At 34.4% G+C, this 18,764-nt stretch overlaps 1 protein-coding gene across 1 annotated transcript in view; it reads left to right on the top strand.

Moving 5' to 3' along the window:
- The window catches only part of LOC128888596 (zinc finger protein Gfi-1b-like), a 36,139-nt gene extending 26,846 nt beyond the window's left edge, over positions 1 to 9,293 (top strand). Inside the window, exon 6 of the mRNA XM_054145611.1 lies at positions 4,621 to 9,293. Within this exon, the coding sequence (XP_054001586.1) occupies positions 4,621 to 4,913 (293 nt within the window). The 3' untranslated portion in view covers positions 4,914 to 9,293. The remainder of the gene's footprint in view (positions 1 to 4,620) is intronic.
- Positions 9,294 to 18,764: the final 9,471 nt, after the last annotated feature.

The raw sequence follows: 18,764 nt of genomic DNA, 5'->3' as shown, positions 1-18,764 counted from the left end.
TTCAAGTTCAATTCGGTACAGTTTTCAAGTACAAGGAAGTATATTATGTTTGTTAGCACTCTGGTTATCAAATAAACTAATTAATAATTATTTATGAATTTTAGAAATTCGATGTTTGTTTGGACAATTTTACTTTCGATACTCTCCAAATGTTTTCCAAATATTGGTGTATGTATTTAAAATATAAAAATGTATATTAAACTAATTCGAAAGATTCAGGTGAAGAATTGAGATTAAAATGAAAGTGTGTATGACGTAGTTTACTGTTGTTATTTTATACATTTTTTTATTCGTGCACATAAATGCATAAACATTCACAGTGCATCAGTGACACTTGGTTATTATTGCGAAAGCAACAAATTAATAATTGCCGTTCTGAAGAATTTCGAGGCTAAATTCTGATATATTCTAATAGCACATTATCAATAAGGGAAGATATGTTCGTTTGTTCTTGGAAAAAATATTTTTTATGTGGAAAATGTTACTCCTACAGCAATGGAAAATTCATTAGGTCGTAGCACGACGTTTTCTCCTTTCGAGTGGAAAATAGAGATTGTCCTCCCATTGTTGACGGTTGAAAGGGTTTTCACAAGATATACTTCCGTTGCAATACGCTATTCCTCTAATATGCAAAGTGGAATTCTGTGATCGGAATAGAAAGACGCAACCGATTCAGGGCCGTTGTGTCCCATCCGCTTCGCGAGTTTCTCCTACTCAACGAACAGTTAAAAGTACAGTAGTTAAAATACGTTACTTCAATGTAAACAAAAATTGTACGTAGATCAGGTAAAAAGGGATTCTTCAAAAATAGTAAAGAAAAGATGAGCATAAAAGAATCAGTACTGTAAAATTGAAAATCTCTTTGTTTCTGAATCCAATTTAGCTCCTAATATTTGTATCCGATCCAGACAAAACTTTGTTTCGTTATTTTTGTATGATTTTATAGGATATATTTCGCTGTGGAAATATAGAAAGTATTTAATTAATTTCAAGTTCTGTTAAAAAGTAAAAAAATTCAAAAATAAACAAGACAATTCAACGATACACTTTCTTTTTACACATCGACTTTTACATTTCATTTTAATCGTGCATTCCAGGCTCGCGACACGCCATTTTTAATTTGCATGAAAATCATTCCGATAATAAGATGAGCCTCGATTCGAGAAAGGTTATAGACAACCATCTTTCATTAGTTGTAAAAGGGTTGTAGATCGAAAGCTGACCGAACAATTACGATAATGGTATTTTTCCTTGCCTCGTCCTAAGTGGTGACACAAATGAACTGGTGCTTGTTATAACAAGGTGTCATCGTCGTCCCGTGCTGCAGCATTGTTCGTATTTATAGGAAAGGCGATAACTCTGATAATACACCGATGCGAATCGATGCCACGTTAAAATAGGCAAAAGGGGCGAATCAGGTGACATTTTCATTATTAGAAAAAGCTTTGGTCTCCCCCTTCCCCTATCCCCATGAAATATGTCAAGTGTATACTTCTTTCCACTCATACTGTGTTCTTCTGTTTATTTCTCAAGGATAAATGGCAATTCTTATTTTTAATCGACTTCGAAAAGGAGGTTACCCAATTCGACATGTATATTTTTGTTTTATGTTTCATGAGTTTATTTATAAGATGGCTGTTTAACAAAAATGCTGTTAAATGGGGCTGATAGAGGATATGAAACAATCTCTAAGTTGTTTCAGATTTATTTTATTCCACATGTGTTATGTACTTTATACATATATCATTCATGTAACATAGTGTATACATTTATACAAATATTAAACCAAAGGCTTAAGGAGTTCCTTTTGGAAAACCCTTTAAATTCTTCAGAATATTTCATTCGTCTATACATTGTCGATACATTTTCACGTGCTGAAAAACACTCTCTTCGTTAAATGAAATTACTATAAATATAATATAGTTATCTTTGTATTGTTTACCATTAGATGATAGTGAATCTATTAAAATTATTCATCTAAAATACCACCGTGGTCAAACTTAAGATACCTCTGAAGTAATATGTAAATGTACCTACAATATGTACATGTATTATATCACAAAGAGTTTCCAACAAACTCGACTTGGCAATTATTAATGAACGTTTACGAATAACATTAGGAGTACCCGTTGGTTTATCAACTATCGTCAAGTCCGCGCCGAATGATTCGTTAACGTGGAAAATGTTGCATCAATTAACGAACACCGAGGGAGAAATTAAACGAGGCTGATAACCAACTCCGTGGGGCAATTTTTTTTTTCTCCTAGCTAGTTTGCACACTTAGATAAAGTCCCTTTCGATGCGTCAAGTAGCCCGTAACGTCGCCTATCCATCCACCCCCCTTCCTCCCTCGGGCAAAATTAATTTCTTCTCGATAGAATCTTAACGACAACAGGTACCGTCGTACCGGTTTGCGCGCGAGACTTTTATCAAGGTTTTACAATCGTTGAACCGTTTGTTTGGAAATTCGTCGAGTGAACAGCTGTTTGCACGAACTATCGAACGATCGTCGACGGACGAGGACTTTTCGAACGAGCTTTCCCTCTTATCGGTAACCTGATCCCGTACGAAAGATCGTTCTTGAGCGACACGATAATAGTTCCAGCGCAAACATTTAAATTTCAACGAATTCCTTGGCGCAAGGCGCGAGGAATAATTCAAATTAAAATCTTGCATACTTCGATAAAAAATGATGAAGAAGTCGTATGTTTAGTTCGGAAAAAAGGTATTCTTACCTTGAATATCTTAGATCTCATCCAGTATAGCTTTAAAGTGTAAAAGCGTTGCAAGTATATGTCAGCATTCGATAATGCTGGATACTTGAATATCGAGTTTGATAGTCAGGAGGACTGTGAGTTTTATATACAGTGGGTGTAGAATATATTCGTACACCGATCAATTTCTAAAAAAGTTTTGTGTGAAATTTTAGTTTATTAACTTATTTTTTTAGAATCAACGATTTTCTACATATTCTCGGAAATCTAGAATAGATATAGTCCAAACAACAATTATTAGTTTATATGGTTTGCGAAATTAACAAGAAAATACGAAAAATCGGTAGAAATATGAAAGCAATAAGTATCTCTACTGTTCTTATGACGAACTGTTTACTGATCAGTTTGTAACATAAACACATCAGTTTATCGCTTCGTACGAATTAGAAAGTATGAAATTTCCAGTAAATAAGGAAATGGAAGAAAATCCCATCCCGAATAACGTCAACATTTAGTTAATTTAAATTGTTGTATTCTTTGGCGTTGGTGGTTAAGTGAGGGCATATTCACAAGCTGTTCATCTTTGATATATATGTATATATTTATTAATAAACGTAACACTATTACTTATTACTGGTCGCCCTGGTCGCGCCTAAAAGATCCGATCACATCTTACGTCACCGAATAACATAAATTCCGTTACTTTATATAAATAACTAATTCTTTTTGTACTGCGTCTATTCTAGAGATTCCCAAGAATATGTAGAATATCATTGATAATAAAAAATAAGTTAATAAATTACAATTTCACGTAGTTTTTTGGAAATTGATCGGTGCACGAATACTTTCTACATCCGTAAACATAAGGATTGGTAGTATAGGTAAAGCGGTCGACTGTGGATCCGAGGATCATGGGTTTCGAATCCCCGTGCCTTATTTTTCGTTTAAATTCCTACAGCATAATTTAATCATTTGATTAACTTGTGTATTTGTCGAAATATATAGTAGCTATATAAATATACAGAATCATTTCAGAATTCCATCACACGATATTCTTTAATTTCATCGATTCCACGCGATTCCTCGATTTCCAACTCTTTGCTTGCCAACAGTCGCTCTCTCGACGTTTCTTGTGGCAGGAATCGTTTGCAATTCGAAGAAGAAAAAGCGCGAAGAGCCATCGCATCGAGAAGGGACTTGGTCGCTGACGTAAACGGATTGTTCGAGCTGACGGTGATAAAACGCTTGTCACGATTTATGGGTTGATTCAGGTGCGATCGATTCACCTTGACTCATTATTCCAAGTCGCGTTCTGACGCTTTCCACGCTCGTTAATCGAATTTCCAACCCGCATGTCCGCCAATCGCTTCGTCGTTTGATAATTGATTCGCCGATGGTGATTCAAACAATTACGAGGAACCTTAGACGACGTTCCTTAGCAATACCCAGAAATAACCGAGAAGATAATGGCTGTGCTTTCCGAATTGAGACAACCTCCTCCTCCTTCTGCATTCTGACCTGTCAATCTGCTTTGTTGAGTCAGAAAATGACTAACATTTGCGATTTATTTTCTACCAAAGTATTGGGCACAAAGAGTTCCAATTTATCACGTTTGTTTCATTGGGTCATCCATAATACACATGAATTTTTATAACTGTAAAACGTAAAAATTGTTCGATTCATAAACCATTGTTTGTAGGCGTGTAAAATAAAGCAGGAATACTCTACGGTTTAAAAGAATGGCGCCAAAACTGATTTTCAAGTCCTGTAACTCCGTTAATATCTCGAATTCCGGTCAAACATTTTATAACTACATTCTAAACATACTTAACTTTAGGAGTATGTAAAAGAAAATCGAAATTTTTTAGCAATCCTTTGAATTCAAATTTGTTCATTTCTGTTCCAGGCGAGAAACCGCACAAATGCGTGGTGTGCGGCAAGGCGTTCTCTCAGAGCAGCAATCTGATCACTCACATGCGAAAGCACACTGGTTACAAGCCATTCCAATGCGGTCTGTGCGACAAGGCATTCCAGAGGAAGGTGGACCTGAGGAGGCATCGAGAAGGACAGCATCCAGCAGCGCCGGCGCTCGATTATCGCTCCCTTCAACTACCCTCTCAATCCAGCAACGTTCGACGCTCACCTCCGATCCAGCCACCCTCGGCTTATCACATGATACCCATTCCTGGTAACAGTTGAGATCTTTCGATGTTCACCATCCATCTCTTCGTCTTCGATTGAACTTCGCGGCAAACCTATCTTTAACTGTTCGCGTGCAATTCCATCGCTATCGTTTCCCTGTGCTCTCTCAGGAATGATAGATGGAAACCCGCGAAGAAATAAAAGATAATTCAAAATAGTTTTCCTTGTCAACGTTTGCAAAATTTATACGCAGCTTCGAGTATCGATAAGGATTCGATGCTGTAGAAGAGAGAAGTCTTCTGTTCCGGAAAGCTTCTTAACCGATTTGACTGCGGATGGCGTTTATATTCTTTAAATCAATTTAAAAAAGGATATTAGCTCATAGGAGATGAGGAGACGAAACTTTTTTATATTTACAGTATGTTCACAGGACGCTTAGTTTGGAAAATAAAAATTGAAAAGTTCGAAGTTCGTTGGAAAAATTGAATTTCAGGAAAAAGGTTTCCAAAATTTTGAATTTTTATCTCTGAAACTAAACATCGTGTGAATAAACTGTAAATATCGTTCGTTTATCATTCTCTATAAGGTGATATTTCTTCTAACAAGTTGATTGCCACACTGATATTCACATGGAAATGTGTACAATACTAAAATTTTGCTTCGAGACTATTGGGAATTATAGAATCTATCATTTGTCGTATTACCAATTTTTATATCCCTGTACAAATTTACCAATTCTATCTAGATTCGTTTTCATTAACACTCAGTCCTTAAAATTAATTGCTGAAGTTCCTCAGTGGAAAGCTCTGTCGCTCACATATGGGTGACGTGGCGTTCAACGTGTTAAATTCACATTTCTGCGCCTCTTACAATTTCAATGAAAAATTTTTCCGCAGTCAGAGGATTAACCAAGAATTTTGAGTGTGTGCTCGATAGGTATAGCATAAAGCACACCTGTCCCAAGTACCTGGCTCTGCTGGTAACCGGTCCTTACATACCTCTCAATTCTTCAACAATGTAAAAACGCCGTAGGGGGTCACGCTTTTGCATATTCTTCGAGCTAAAGCTGTAGTCATCGGCGAATGAACAAGATTAGCCGTTTTAGGTAGGGAATCTTCAGCCGTCCATTATTGCTGTACTTTCGGTACGTACGTACATGTATATATATAAATACATACTATACATAGATATATTACAAAAAATATATATATATATATACACACGTTAATTGTAGATGCAAAGATGTATGTACATGTACACGCGTGACACGTGATGTATGCAAGCATACGTGTGAATGAGATAAAATATAATTGGTCAACCTAGCGATTAAGACGTTCAAAATTATTTCTTTGGTTTGCAATACCGAGTGCAGTGTGTAATATTAATTACACAAGAACTTGGACGAATTTTAATTGACATGAAAATAGAAGCAATTTATTTCGAACCGTTATTTTCAATACAGTTGTCTGAAAATAAAAATTGTACCTATTTGGTTATATTTGTATTTCAAATCTTCCAAATAATTCGCAACAAAAGGTATTTATCTAGAGAAATCTTTGCTATAATTTAATTTGAACTAATTCTTCCTTTGTCAAACATAATTTTCTCTTTTAAATAAAAAGGAACATAATGTTCTGCGCCTGTGCATTTACACCTACATTTTTACGTCCATGCGTGTATGTAAATGTGTGCGTGTGTGTATGCTTGCGTGTACGAATGTGTGCGCTTATAATTCCGTACATACGAGTCAGCGTTACCAATTGCACGTGCAGGGTTTTAAAATACTTGGATTTACGTCCACTTACTTTTAGAAGCGATTTATTAATTGTTTGAACAGTAACGTGAAACAATATAATAAATTGTCGTTTAAATCTTTGGCGATCCAAGTACTCCTTCAAGGTACAAGCAAAAGATGATGTATGATAATTCAAGTAATTCAATTAATTAAAATGTAATTACCTTATAACTAGACTGCGTATCTGCGAATATGAACTTTACTTTCAATCTTTTTTATATTCTTGCATATTGTTTGCATTTTGTAGCTTCATGCACATTCAAATTTCCTATAAATGCATAAAGATCCGCAGTCTACTTATAACGTATTCGCGTTATAACTAATGAAACAACACTTGCAAATTATGCTTCTAAATTTTATCGAATAAATGTCGGATAATTTTGAAAAATGTCTGACCTCGTTAAAGACTTTGATCGCCAAGGATTAATCAAATACAGTTGTTTCTACCGTAGGAAAGAGTGGCAACAAGTGGGATCGTTGACAATAATTTATTATTTCGATTATTGGCGCACAATAGCAGTAGACATCGAACGTAAAATATCGATTCCTTTGAACCCTAGTCTCGTGTTACGACGTAGTTTCAAACAATCGAATGACTTGATTCAAAAAGTTCGTGTTTGCAATTGAATTTTCTGTTTCGATGATTAAATCAATCCTTGTGCCATTCCATGGAACTAGAATGCATCGAAATCACTTCTCTACTGGACCGAACACATTATAGTCGCAAGGTTTTAGTGCTATCACTTCAATCGACAGAAGGGAACAAGCAGGAACGGAAATTTAATTTGTTAACGTAATTTATCTTGTACATCGAGCCCTCGAGCATGGAATCAATCGTGAAACAAAGCTCGAGGCCCGATAAAATGAATTTTAAAAACGTTAATAAATCGTCAACGCATTTCATCTCACAAATTTGATCAACCTTGAAAAAACTGCGAAAAATATTAAAAATATTAAAAATAGAAGTGTTTTAACACGTTGGCTACCATATTCTTAAAAATTCCTACGAGGCTTGAATTTTATTTTTATACTAATTGGAAACTGTGTAATCTATAATTTATTATTTTTTCAAATTCTTTGATGAAAAGTCCTGTCACGTGACTAGTCAACGTGTTATTAAGCAATGTTCCCGTTAAACGAGAACAGGAAACGGAAGAATGAAGAGGGCTGGAAAATTTTTGTAAAAATTCGATGTCTGGCGAGGAATCATAGCGGCTAGAGGACCAAAGATAGAATAAGTTGGACCTTGTCGATCGGTACTGTTCGGGTTTTCGTGAAGAAAAATGATGAGCAAAATTCAAATTGTTTGAAATATCATCGGTCGGTTCAGTAAATCGAGAACCCGTAATTCACCAAAGACTTTGGTCCTTCGTGTGTAGATTGTATTATACGGTTAGACTTAAGTCGTTTAATTAAGAACGCGGATTTCGAGATCGTTTGTGTGGCCATGATACACCATTGCGTATGAATATTCGATACTTTTCTGACAGTCGACATAGAAAAAGAAACGTAGACGATAAGCCATCGACACAATTGTTAAACCGTTACGCGATTTCTGCTTTCAACGCCTTCGTGAATGTTTGGTTGCAGTTGATCCTTTGCACTCCTAAGACCAGCTGTACTGTCCAGACGCTTGGAACGGTTCCACTATAAGCAATGCAATAAATATAATATTATGTATCAGGTAGACCGAAAAGTAATGTCGTTTCTTTTACATTATATTCAAACTTTCCAATAAATGTCTATCTTCAATTCATTATATAATCGCCCTCATTCTTAGCAGCCTTTTGTCACCTAGTGTGCAAATTTTCAATGGCAGAAAAATCAATGAGCTGATAAATGATAAACAAGTATTTAAGATGGCAAAAACGACATTACTTTTCAGTCCACCTAATATGTTTATGTTTGGTTCATACAAATTTAAAGATTGGAAAAATTGCGAAGATTTATTCGTGTTGAGTTAAAACTTGTTGAGTTGATTACTGGTGCATAGCCCAACTACTTGGAGTGCAAAGGATTAAAGTGAAAGAAAAATTGGATATATTGTACATCAAGTCACGCGAACCTACGATAGATGGACTCGATAGAGATAGGAAATATCGCGAAAGAAATAATAGAATTTGAAAGAAAAATTAAATTGCGTAGAAATGATATTTAATATCTGTTCAATGACTGGATGGATGGCGTTTTCAAAGTGATAAACGAGTGATTCGAATACAATTGCGAAATTATTACGAATAAATTTATCATAGTTTTTGTTATAAAGGTTTATTTGTATGAAAAATGTTTCACAGGTTTGCGCGAACGCGTCGCCACGATGAAAACGGAAACGCGTGAATGTTCACGCGTTCACGAGGCAACGTTTTTACCTTTATTTGTAATCCACTAGATTTCTTATGTATTCGACGTGACTTTCGTAAATGATACTCTAAGGGTTAAGTATAAATAAAATGTAACAGATAAGTGGAGTCCGACGCATAGATAAGTAGAATTAACTTAAAGCATGCGTGAGATACAAGGCGACTGTCGACGAAACGAACGCGAGTGCGAATGTAAATGACAAATTTGTGTTAATCGGTAAACCAAAAAATATGTTTACAATTGGTATAAAGACGGTATCGATTGAATAAATTGTTTTTCTTATATAACCTGTGCGTATTATTTTCTATAATAATTAACCCATTCTCCTGGCTTCTTCCTAAAGAGAAAAAGAAGTTACTTTTTCAATGGGTACAATAAAAAACGGATGAGAAATAACACGTTCATTCAATTGTCGCTTACTTAGTGTATTTAAAAATCAACTGTCTTCGGTTCGCTCGAAACTGACGACTTTCATTTAGAATAGCCGAGTTAAAATTGACATTTCCAACAATTTTTCAAAGAAAACATCGTAACCGTATATTTCCTAGAGTTGCCAGAAAGCTAGCATTAATAATTCTTCTTTCATTCTCTCAGCTGGTCACGTGAAGCGAGTAATCATACAGAGTGTGGGTTTGGTGGCGTTTCGCTTATCTTTGTCACACCGGTTACCGGTTTGCGCGGCTTCATGCGACACGGTGCGGTTATTACCAATGCCTGCGCTATATAAATAACGAGTCGGTAAACAATAGCGTTCTCCATGGGCAACACGCGTCACGCTATGCGCACGATCACGGTGGAATCACAATCGACATCGTTATTGCATAAAATTTCTGTTTTCAGAGCCCTACCTTCTTATCGCTCCCAATCGCCACGAATACATGTTAACATTCTTACGCAGGGTATTTTAGAACTATGATTCGTGTCAATAAAATTGAAAGAAATGCTCGCGACCACGTGGTAGAATATTTGAAATATGTAAAATACAGATTTGCGAGAACGCGTCGCCACGATGAAAACGAAAAGTTAAATAAGGTTAACGAAATGCCTCTACTTTTACCTTACGCGTGAAGCATTTCATTTTACATACAGTGGGTGTAGAATGTATTCGTACACCGATCAATTTCCAAAAAAACTTTTCTGTAAAATTGTAGTCTCTTAACTTCTTTTTTTTATAATCAATGATATTTTACATATTCTCGGAAGTCTATAAGGTAGATATCGTCCAAACAACATTTACTAGTTAATATAATTTGTGAAATTAACAAAAAAATGCGAAAAGTGAGTAAAAGTATAAAAGCAATAAGTATTTATACGATTTTTATGACGAACCATTTACAGTAGAGTTGGTAACGTAAACACATTAATTTATTGCTCCGTACGAATTAGAAAAGATCTGAAAAGAGGAATTGAAAAAGATCTCACTTCGAATAACTAATAATTTAGTTAATTTAACGCTTAAAAGAGTCGCAATAGTTATAAAATCAAGAGGAAATCCCACGAAGGAAGTATTATGTACTTCTAAATTAATGTAAATTTTTCTTTTTTTTAATCAAGTTTTAAAAATTGAACAGTTGTGCGAATACTTCTTGCTTCAATATTTCTATCGATTAATTGTTTTTTGTTGTTGTTAATTTCGTAACTTACATAAATAGCTACTTTTTTTTGTACTCTATCTATTCTAGAGATTTCCGAGAATATGTAGAATGTCATTGTTTATAAAAAATAAGTTAATAAATTACAATTTTACATAGTTTTTCTGGAAATTGATCGGTGTACGAATACTTTCTACAGCCACTGTAAGTGGTAAGTTTATTTTAATAAGGCACAGAATAATTTCTAATATACGACTTGATACAAAGCTAACGATTACATTAATACTGTATAATTAAATCTTTCCGGGACGAGAAGTGGGGAATGCTAAAACTTTAAATTAAAACGTTCCCTTGCAATTTTTGGCTGACAAAGCCTTCGAGCAAGGCAGGTGGGAAAAAGGGTACAGAAAAAGAGAAGAACGGAACAGGCTCGGTGGTGTAATAGATTACCGTCGATCATCATTCGCCTTAGGGACAAATTACCAAAGGAGAACGCCTCCTTTGAAGGGTAAGCGATGAAAGCCCGATAGAAAAAAAAGATAAATTACCCGAGATATCATCGTATTTCTTTATTTTAGCCGACGAAGATTCCTTGATTATCATCCGAACATGTTACTATGTATCTTGCTACAGCAAACAGTAACCCAATTAACCATCTTAATCGCTTAGTATGTGATTTTTCCTTTTTTTTTTCTTTTTGGCAATCATGGAACATATTTATTAACTGGAAATTGACAGTCTTGGCATTCACACCATATGATTGTCCGATCTCTGGAACGCGCAGACTAAACCCTTAAACTTATGCATAGTAATGCTGTCCATCGGAGATTATTATTACTTTCATGTTATATATCACTCAAATTCCTAAGCTATTGGAATCTAAATAATCCGAAATTCCTAACCAAAGACTTTTTTATTTATTTCAACAGTGGTATTTTTAGTCAGAGTTTGTTTTCCATTTTTTGTTCTTGTGGGTGTCAATAGATACACCCTCGAATAATATTTATTTATTAGTCATGTCAAGCAACCTCTAAACAATATAATTATACAAATTATGGTCACTTTACAATGTTAAGTATATATACCTGAAACAACGCCGAAATGTATCCACGTTACTTACATCTTAAAATTTGTGTTAGAGTAGAGCTTTGTAGTAAACAGAGTGCCTAATACAGAAACCTAGAAAGCTGAAATTTTGCACTGAAGTTTCCTTTATGATGTATACAAGGATATTTCGAAATTCAACCCTTACGGGGGTAAAAAGGGGTTGCAAGTGTTTGTATGAGGAACACCTTATTTGTGGTCTGGTTTGCTTGAAACTTGGGCTTAATGCTCTTCGATATAATTAATCAAACACCTATTTCGGCATTTTAAAAAATTCAACCCTAGAAGAAATGAAAAGGGGTTGCATTCCTTCCAATTTCCTTTATAATTGATTTCCTATTCTTTTATTATACAAACAATTTACTTACGAAATTTATTAGTCCAAAATATTTTTAATATAGAATAGGAATAGTATTCTACACGTATGATTTTCATTCTGATTTTCGCCAGTATTTTGGGAACCCGCACTACTATAAGGGGCGCGTAAACGCACAGAAGCGTGAAAGCACGACGAACCAAGCAAGAAGGAAGGCGAGATTAACAACGCGAAGGAAAAGCCGTGTTTCCAAATGACTGCGTTACAACGAGGATTTACTGCATCTATAATTATAGGTAATAAAGTCAGAGACGTGGAAACCAGAGCGGCGTCAGTCTGCACCGAAATGTTCGTTATCGGCGTTGCTGTAAAAACTGTTTCCAGAAACTGTTCGCCGCGGCTCTTTCCACGCCGAAGGTACCGATTTCTCGTCGCTGCTATTGCACGCAGAATTTTAATGCCACCGTCTTCCTAATAGGTGCAAGGAGTTCAATTATTTTTTCACTTCGGCTTTCTCAAACTGTCTGTTGCTCGTTTCGCGGAAATTAGGGATTCCTAGAACATATCGCGCCAACGTTCCATTCGACGCAGACCAATTTCAAAAGCAATTTTGGATAAGGGAGGAAACCACATCAGGAGAACAAATATCAAGCGTTGCACTCCGAATTATATATCAATTTCGTTACCAGCAGCTCCAAACGCTTTTAAGTGTTTTATCTGAAGTTTATTTTAACTAAAAAGTAAGACAATTTAAATGAATAAAGGAATAAACAAATTCACTTAAGTGGGAAGTCTGGTCTAGCTAATGTATTTTTCTAATGCATATAATTTCCAGATATAATTAATTTTTCTTATTGAAACTTTTTTTGCATATAAATGGACGTTCTAAGAAGAAAATTTGACAGTGTAAATTTAATTTGAATGTATATATATAGATATAGATATAGTAGTCGCAAGGAAACGATTCGGTCAAAACGGTGGGATACGTGAAGCCCTGTGAAAACATCTGATAGATAAAATCAGAAAATTTGTTTCTTTAGTAGGTACGTAAAATGTGTATGAACCTCAATTTGCAAAAAAAAAATTGTTAATTGCAAAAATGGCGACAAAAAACATGAAAATGAACGATACATGTCGGCTGTTATTTTGCAATAACTTTATGCTATAATAATAATTCATTAAGAATCAAGGTTCATTGGCATATAAACTTAATTACCTTCAATTTAAGCGTTGAATCAAGAGAATCGGATAAAAATTCGATGAGCTATGCGTCCCACCGTTTTGACCGAATCCTTTCCTTGCGACTACTATATCTATATACATATGTATACATTCAAATTAAATCTACACTGTCAAGTTTTCTTCTTTGAACGTCCCTTTATATGTAAAAAAGTTTCAATAACAGAAATTAATTATATCTGGAAATTATATGCATTAGAAAAATACATTAGCTGGACCAGACTCCCCCCTTAAATACCAGTTTTATTCTCACTTTTGTTGTATTTTGTAATTTTCAAGTATATGATACCTCTTGAAACAATTTCCTTCCCAATTGATTTGGACATGAAAGACTGTCGAGTGGGACTCGACAAAGGACCTCCTGAAATAAAAATTGATGTCGAGTCACACTCGACATAGGAGTGCAAAGGGTAATTTTTACAATTCATTTTAAACAGACATCTTTCAGATATCAGCCGTTCCCTACAAATGATCTGAAATCAATTAAATTTTTTTAAAACTATTAACATATTTTCTAAGAATACAACAGCAACAATAGCAAAAGTAACGCCTGAATTTTTCAGAGCAGCCAAAGGATTGATAAAACGATTGCGGTATCGTTTCGTTCCGCGATCGGTATCGTCAGTGTTTATCGCAATTCAATCGTTTCTGAAAACCGCTACGAATGTAGGGGACGATTAGTCGCAAGGAAATAGCGCGATGGAAGAACTCCGCTTATTTTTTATTTATCCGTCCCTTGGGAACAATTCACTCTGGGCATTTCTTGCGACGCACAAGGTACATGATTAAAACAGTTCTTAGGAAAAGAACTCCCCCGAGGGATTGCAGATAAATGTTTTTATAAGGGTCACCACGGGAACCCGCCACGGTGGCGTAAAATTTTCATTTTAATCGTCTGTTTGTACGTAATTTTACCACTAAGTCGTTTTTATTGCGTGGTATATCTGTTAACTGAATCAGACGCGTTTCGCATAATTACCGCCAGAGACGAGTCATTTATTTGAATGACAACAGAACCGTCGTACTTAAAATACAAAAGTGAAGCGTTCTTAAAAGATAGTACAACTCTTTACTCGAAGTCGTTACGCGCTTTATTCCCAAGTGTGATCAATAGCATTTTTCAACCATCGCTAATATATCATGGATCATAATAGCGTTTTCATTCCCTGCTGTTCTACATTCGTCATCTCGAACCTTTTTATTCTCGTCATTTTATTCGTCATTTTCACGTTCGATTACTCCGTATTTATCATCACGCCAGATCAGTTGCTTCTTTCAGATCAGCTTAGTTCTTTGAGTTCAGTTGCTTTTTCACAATTTTTTTTTATGCAATTAACTCCACTTTACGAATACTTGAAATTTTAGTGTCTGAACACCTGTTCGACGAAGCATCATCTTATATCCACATTAAATCTCTTTAATAATAAGTATCTCTACCACTGAATGACTAGATTTTGTCATCCATCATGAAATAGATAGAATTTACAAAAATTTTTTTTTGGGAACTATGTATATATTTTTATAGAATTTTTTTCATCGAACTCTAAAGACGAATTCGTGTGCTGTATGCATCGTTGGATCGACAGTTGCTTGAACTCGTGCAACACATTCGAAAAGAGCGGAAAGACCTAATAGGATGTAAAAAATCCGATACGGTTTGCAAATTTTACGAGCAGACGTAACGTCACGAATTACCCTATGGTAATTGGTTCCTCTTGCAGGAACAACAGAATCTTAGTTTATCGTTCGTACTCGTTTACTTAAATGCCACGCACCGAGTACTTTAATAAATAACTATACTGCATGCAACCTAAATCTCATCCTTTCTCATTTTTTCCCAAGAATATTGGAAAATTTCACGATTCTCAAAAACCAGTCTGATTAACTTCAAAATAAATTACTTAAAATGTACTTGTGTCTTAATACTCTCACTGTTTATTATTTCAAGCAGAAGCACTTGATATATGTATTCTATTTCAGTGCATATTCTAATCGTGAGATTATTTATGTCGGGCATTACGTAACATCGACAGCAGCAAAGAAAACTGTCATTTCTTTATTTTTCCAACAAGGAGGTAATAAGTAGGTTTTATTTAAATCTTAAATTCTATTTTTTCTTCTTCGCTTCATTAATTACCTACATGTTGTACTTTTCTCTCTTCTTCTTAGCCACGTAATTATATATCGATTACTCTAGCTTCCCTTGTATTGTTGTAAAATGAAGTCATGTTTCTTCTAAATGTTACTGAATACGCGTCAAAAATAAAATGAAACGTTTAAACGTGTGGTTTAGTGAAACTATATTATTTTCCATTTCGAATTTACGTCCTACAAGCAGTTATTACTGCACTTGTACACAGTGTTTATTTGCACTCTTTTGATATTGTTTGAAACGCGTGATACATCGCTGTTGTTAGTAATTAATTCTACACAAAATATTGATAAATTGATTGTGTATTTATTGTTACATTAGTCATGATTACATAAATTGATTTGTAAATATATAGAAAAAGGACACTTTGACTGCATTTATACAGGGTGAACCAAGCAAATGTGTGACAACTGTAACTTTGTTATCAGTACATTTAGAGAAAAATCTTAAAGTAAAAATACGAAATAACAAGTAAAAACATTTTACAATAATAATAATAGATTATTATTAATAACGCCTATGCTAGAATTTTATGTATTTCACTACTCGCAACATTGGCATGGAAACAAAAACATATTTTTCCTTTATCGATGCACAAATAGCTCGTATAAGCGATTAATTCTGCTCCCAAGAGTATAAAACTCGTGTCCAGCTCCATTAGTATAGAAAAACGTGGCGTTCTTCATGATAGACGATCCCTCAGGAGGTATTTTTCACTGGGATGGATATCAGAACGTAAATAATTTAAACAAAGCCGTCGTCGAGTACAATACTTCCAACTGGTAATTCGATACTTGAAACATGTACCATTCAGTATCTTTAAGGGGTTGTTCTAGTTTAAGCAATTCAACAAAAGATTTTATTTTTAGAATCTTTGGAATACTCATAAATATTCTACAAATAGATTCTTCTAAATTAAAAGTATTCATGGAAGTACGGGAGCTTTTATTAAACAGTATACAAAGCATATTCCGGGTTGCATGTCCTAAAATATGCCAATTATATCGACGACAGAAACACAAAAAGGTTTAAGGTTGTTCTCGACTTGGCTCCCTACACTGTAAGCAAATTAAAATGCAAGCATTCCCTTTAGATGCAAGAGTCAGATGGGACACCCTCTACTTCTTGGTCACTATGGAAAGTCGAACGATTATGCCTGCCTTCAGCCACGTTTACAAGCATCCTCACAATAGACACCTTCGACGAAGAATGGAAGTAGACGAAATCTTCCATGCAAATTATTCTGATTGAATCGGTCGTTCTGGAACCCCAAAACTGACAAAACGACCATTAACGACACATTCGATACCGAACAACGCGACGATCTCTTTAATCGACTGAATTTCAATTTTCAAAGAGCCACGATTACCATGAAAGAGAATTTCTCCAGTTTGACGTCGATTTTAGGATACGGGACTCCGGGAGGATGCGTCTCGAAACCCTTGCGTATAAATTCGGACAATGATCTACTAATGAATTGTACAGAAATCCACACAATGCATACCTTAATAGGTGGAAGCGAAGAGGCCAGGGTTTTTGTCGTGCTAATAGCATTGATACCGCACCCCTGTTTGTTTTTCTTCGAAAACTACCGCAGACCCACGTAAATAGCGCCTTTTCCGCGGGAACATTTTCCTCTTGACATTTTTTAACAATAAATGTTGCCTATTCGATTGAAACAATATACGTAATTATTTCCAAATAAAGATAAGACATTTAATCGAATTTGTAGAAGTATATATGGCATAGATTTCAGTTTCACATAGTACCAAATAGTATTGAATGGAAAATATAAACATGTAAGTTTAAAAATATAACAATACTAAATATATCTAAATAGTGGAGTTTACTTTACTTTATTTAAATCATAGGCAATGGAAAATGAAATGTTATCACGTACACAATATATTTCAATGTAACACATGAAGGTTCAATCTTTGTGTAAATTTTTGTTCATACATCTGACATTGCATCAAATTGATATGCATTATCAGAATATCATTTTCTGTGAACTACATTTCAGGTAAAATAAACTAAAATATATTCATTTAGAATAATACCATACAAACACAATTTATTTATACGAACTTATTCTTATTACAAAAATGAATTTAATATTATGCTAAATGGAAGTACAGTACATATGTATACATGTATAAAATAATGTTTGTACGTAAGATATAATTTTCTATGAACCATGTCTTAGAGTAAAGTAATATATTTCAATTTAAAATAATACCATTCATATAAATTTATTTATCTTTCGTTTAGACTAACTGAGCATTCTTGGAATGTATGTATTCAAGATAGAGCGTCAACAAGGAAGCGCAAGTTTTAGAATAATTTCAGCTCGCTGTGAAGTAAAAACAGCAGGTGGGCTGTGCCTTCGAAGACTGCGAAAAAAATGTGTAGCGACGAACTTTCACCGGGTAATGAGACGTTAATGTAACGAATGACACACCGATTTCAAGCTTTAACTTAACGAGAAATCATGTTGGCAGCGTTGAGCATTCATCTTAGAACGATCATTTATTAATTAACTGTACACTCGCCCGGACTTTCCCTGAGAGGCACTTAACTGACAAAAAGAAAAAACCAACACAACTAAGACTGTTTATTGCGGTTGCTCTGGAACGATGTAGCTCCCATAATTCGAGAGCTTATGGTCTGGTTGCAATTGTTTAGGTGAAACAAGAGGAAGTTTAATCGCTAACAGGTAAGTATATAATAATCGCTAAAAATTGTTGTACTTGTTGTTTCTTTGTTTTAAATTCAATTATTCAGAGAGGAGTTATTTTCTTTTGGTGTCAAACAATTGATTCCTTTGTCCAACATATTTTTGATTTTTAATTTAATATTTGAGAAATATATTAACTAATTTATATAATAAATATACAATACTATTAGAAATGTATTAATGATACAGTGGGTGTAGAAAGTATTTGTACACCGATCAATTTCCAAAAAAACTATGTAAAATTGTAATTTATTAACTTATTTTTTATAAACAATGACATTCTACATATTCTCGGAAATCTTTAGAATAGATATTTTACAAAATATAGCTATTTATGTAAGTTGCGAAATTAACAAAAAAAAAAACGATTAATCGATAGAAATGTTGAAGCAATAAATATTCGCACAAATGATTAATTTTTAAAACTTGATTAAAAAAAAAAAGAAATTTACATTAATTTACAAGTATATAATACTTCCTTCGTGGGATTTCCTTTTGATTTTATAATCATTATGACTCTTGTAAGCATTAAATTAACTAAATTATTAGTTATTCAAAGTGGGATCTTTTTCAATTTCTCTATTACAACCTTTTTTAAAATTTTAATTTTAA

Source organism: Hylaeus anthracinus, unplaced genomic scaffold, assembly GCF_026225885.1.
Source record: "Hylaeus anthracinus isolate JK02 unplaced genomic scaffold, UHH_iyHylAnth1.0_haploid 11994, whole genome shotgun sequence".
In the NCBI taxonomy this organism is placed as follows: Eukaryota; Metazoa; Arthropoda; class Insecta; order Hymenoptera; family Colletidae; genus Hylaeus; species Hylaeus anthracinus.
Note: the sequence above shows the minus strand (reverse complement) of the source record. Positions and strands in the feature narration are given on the sequence as shown.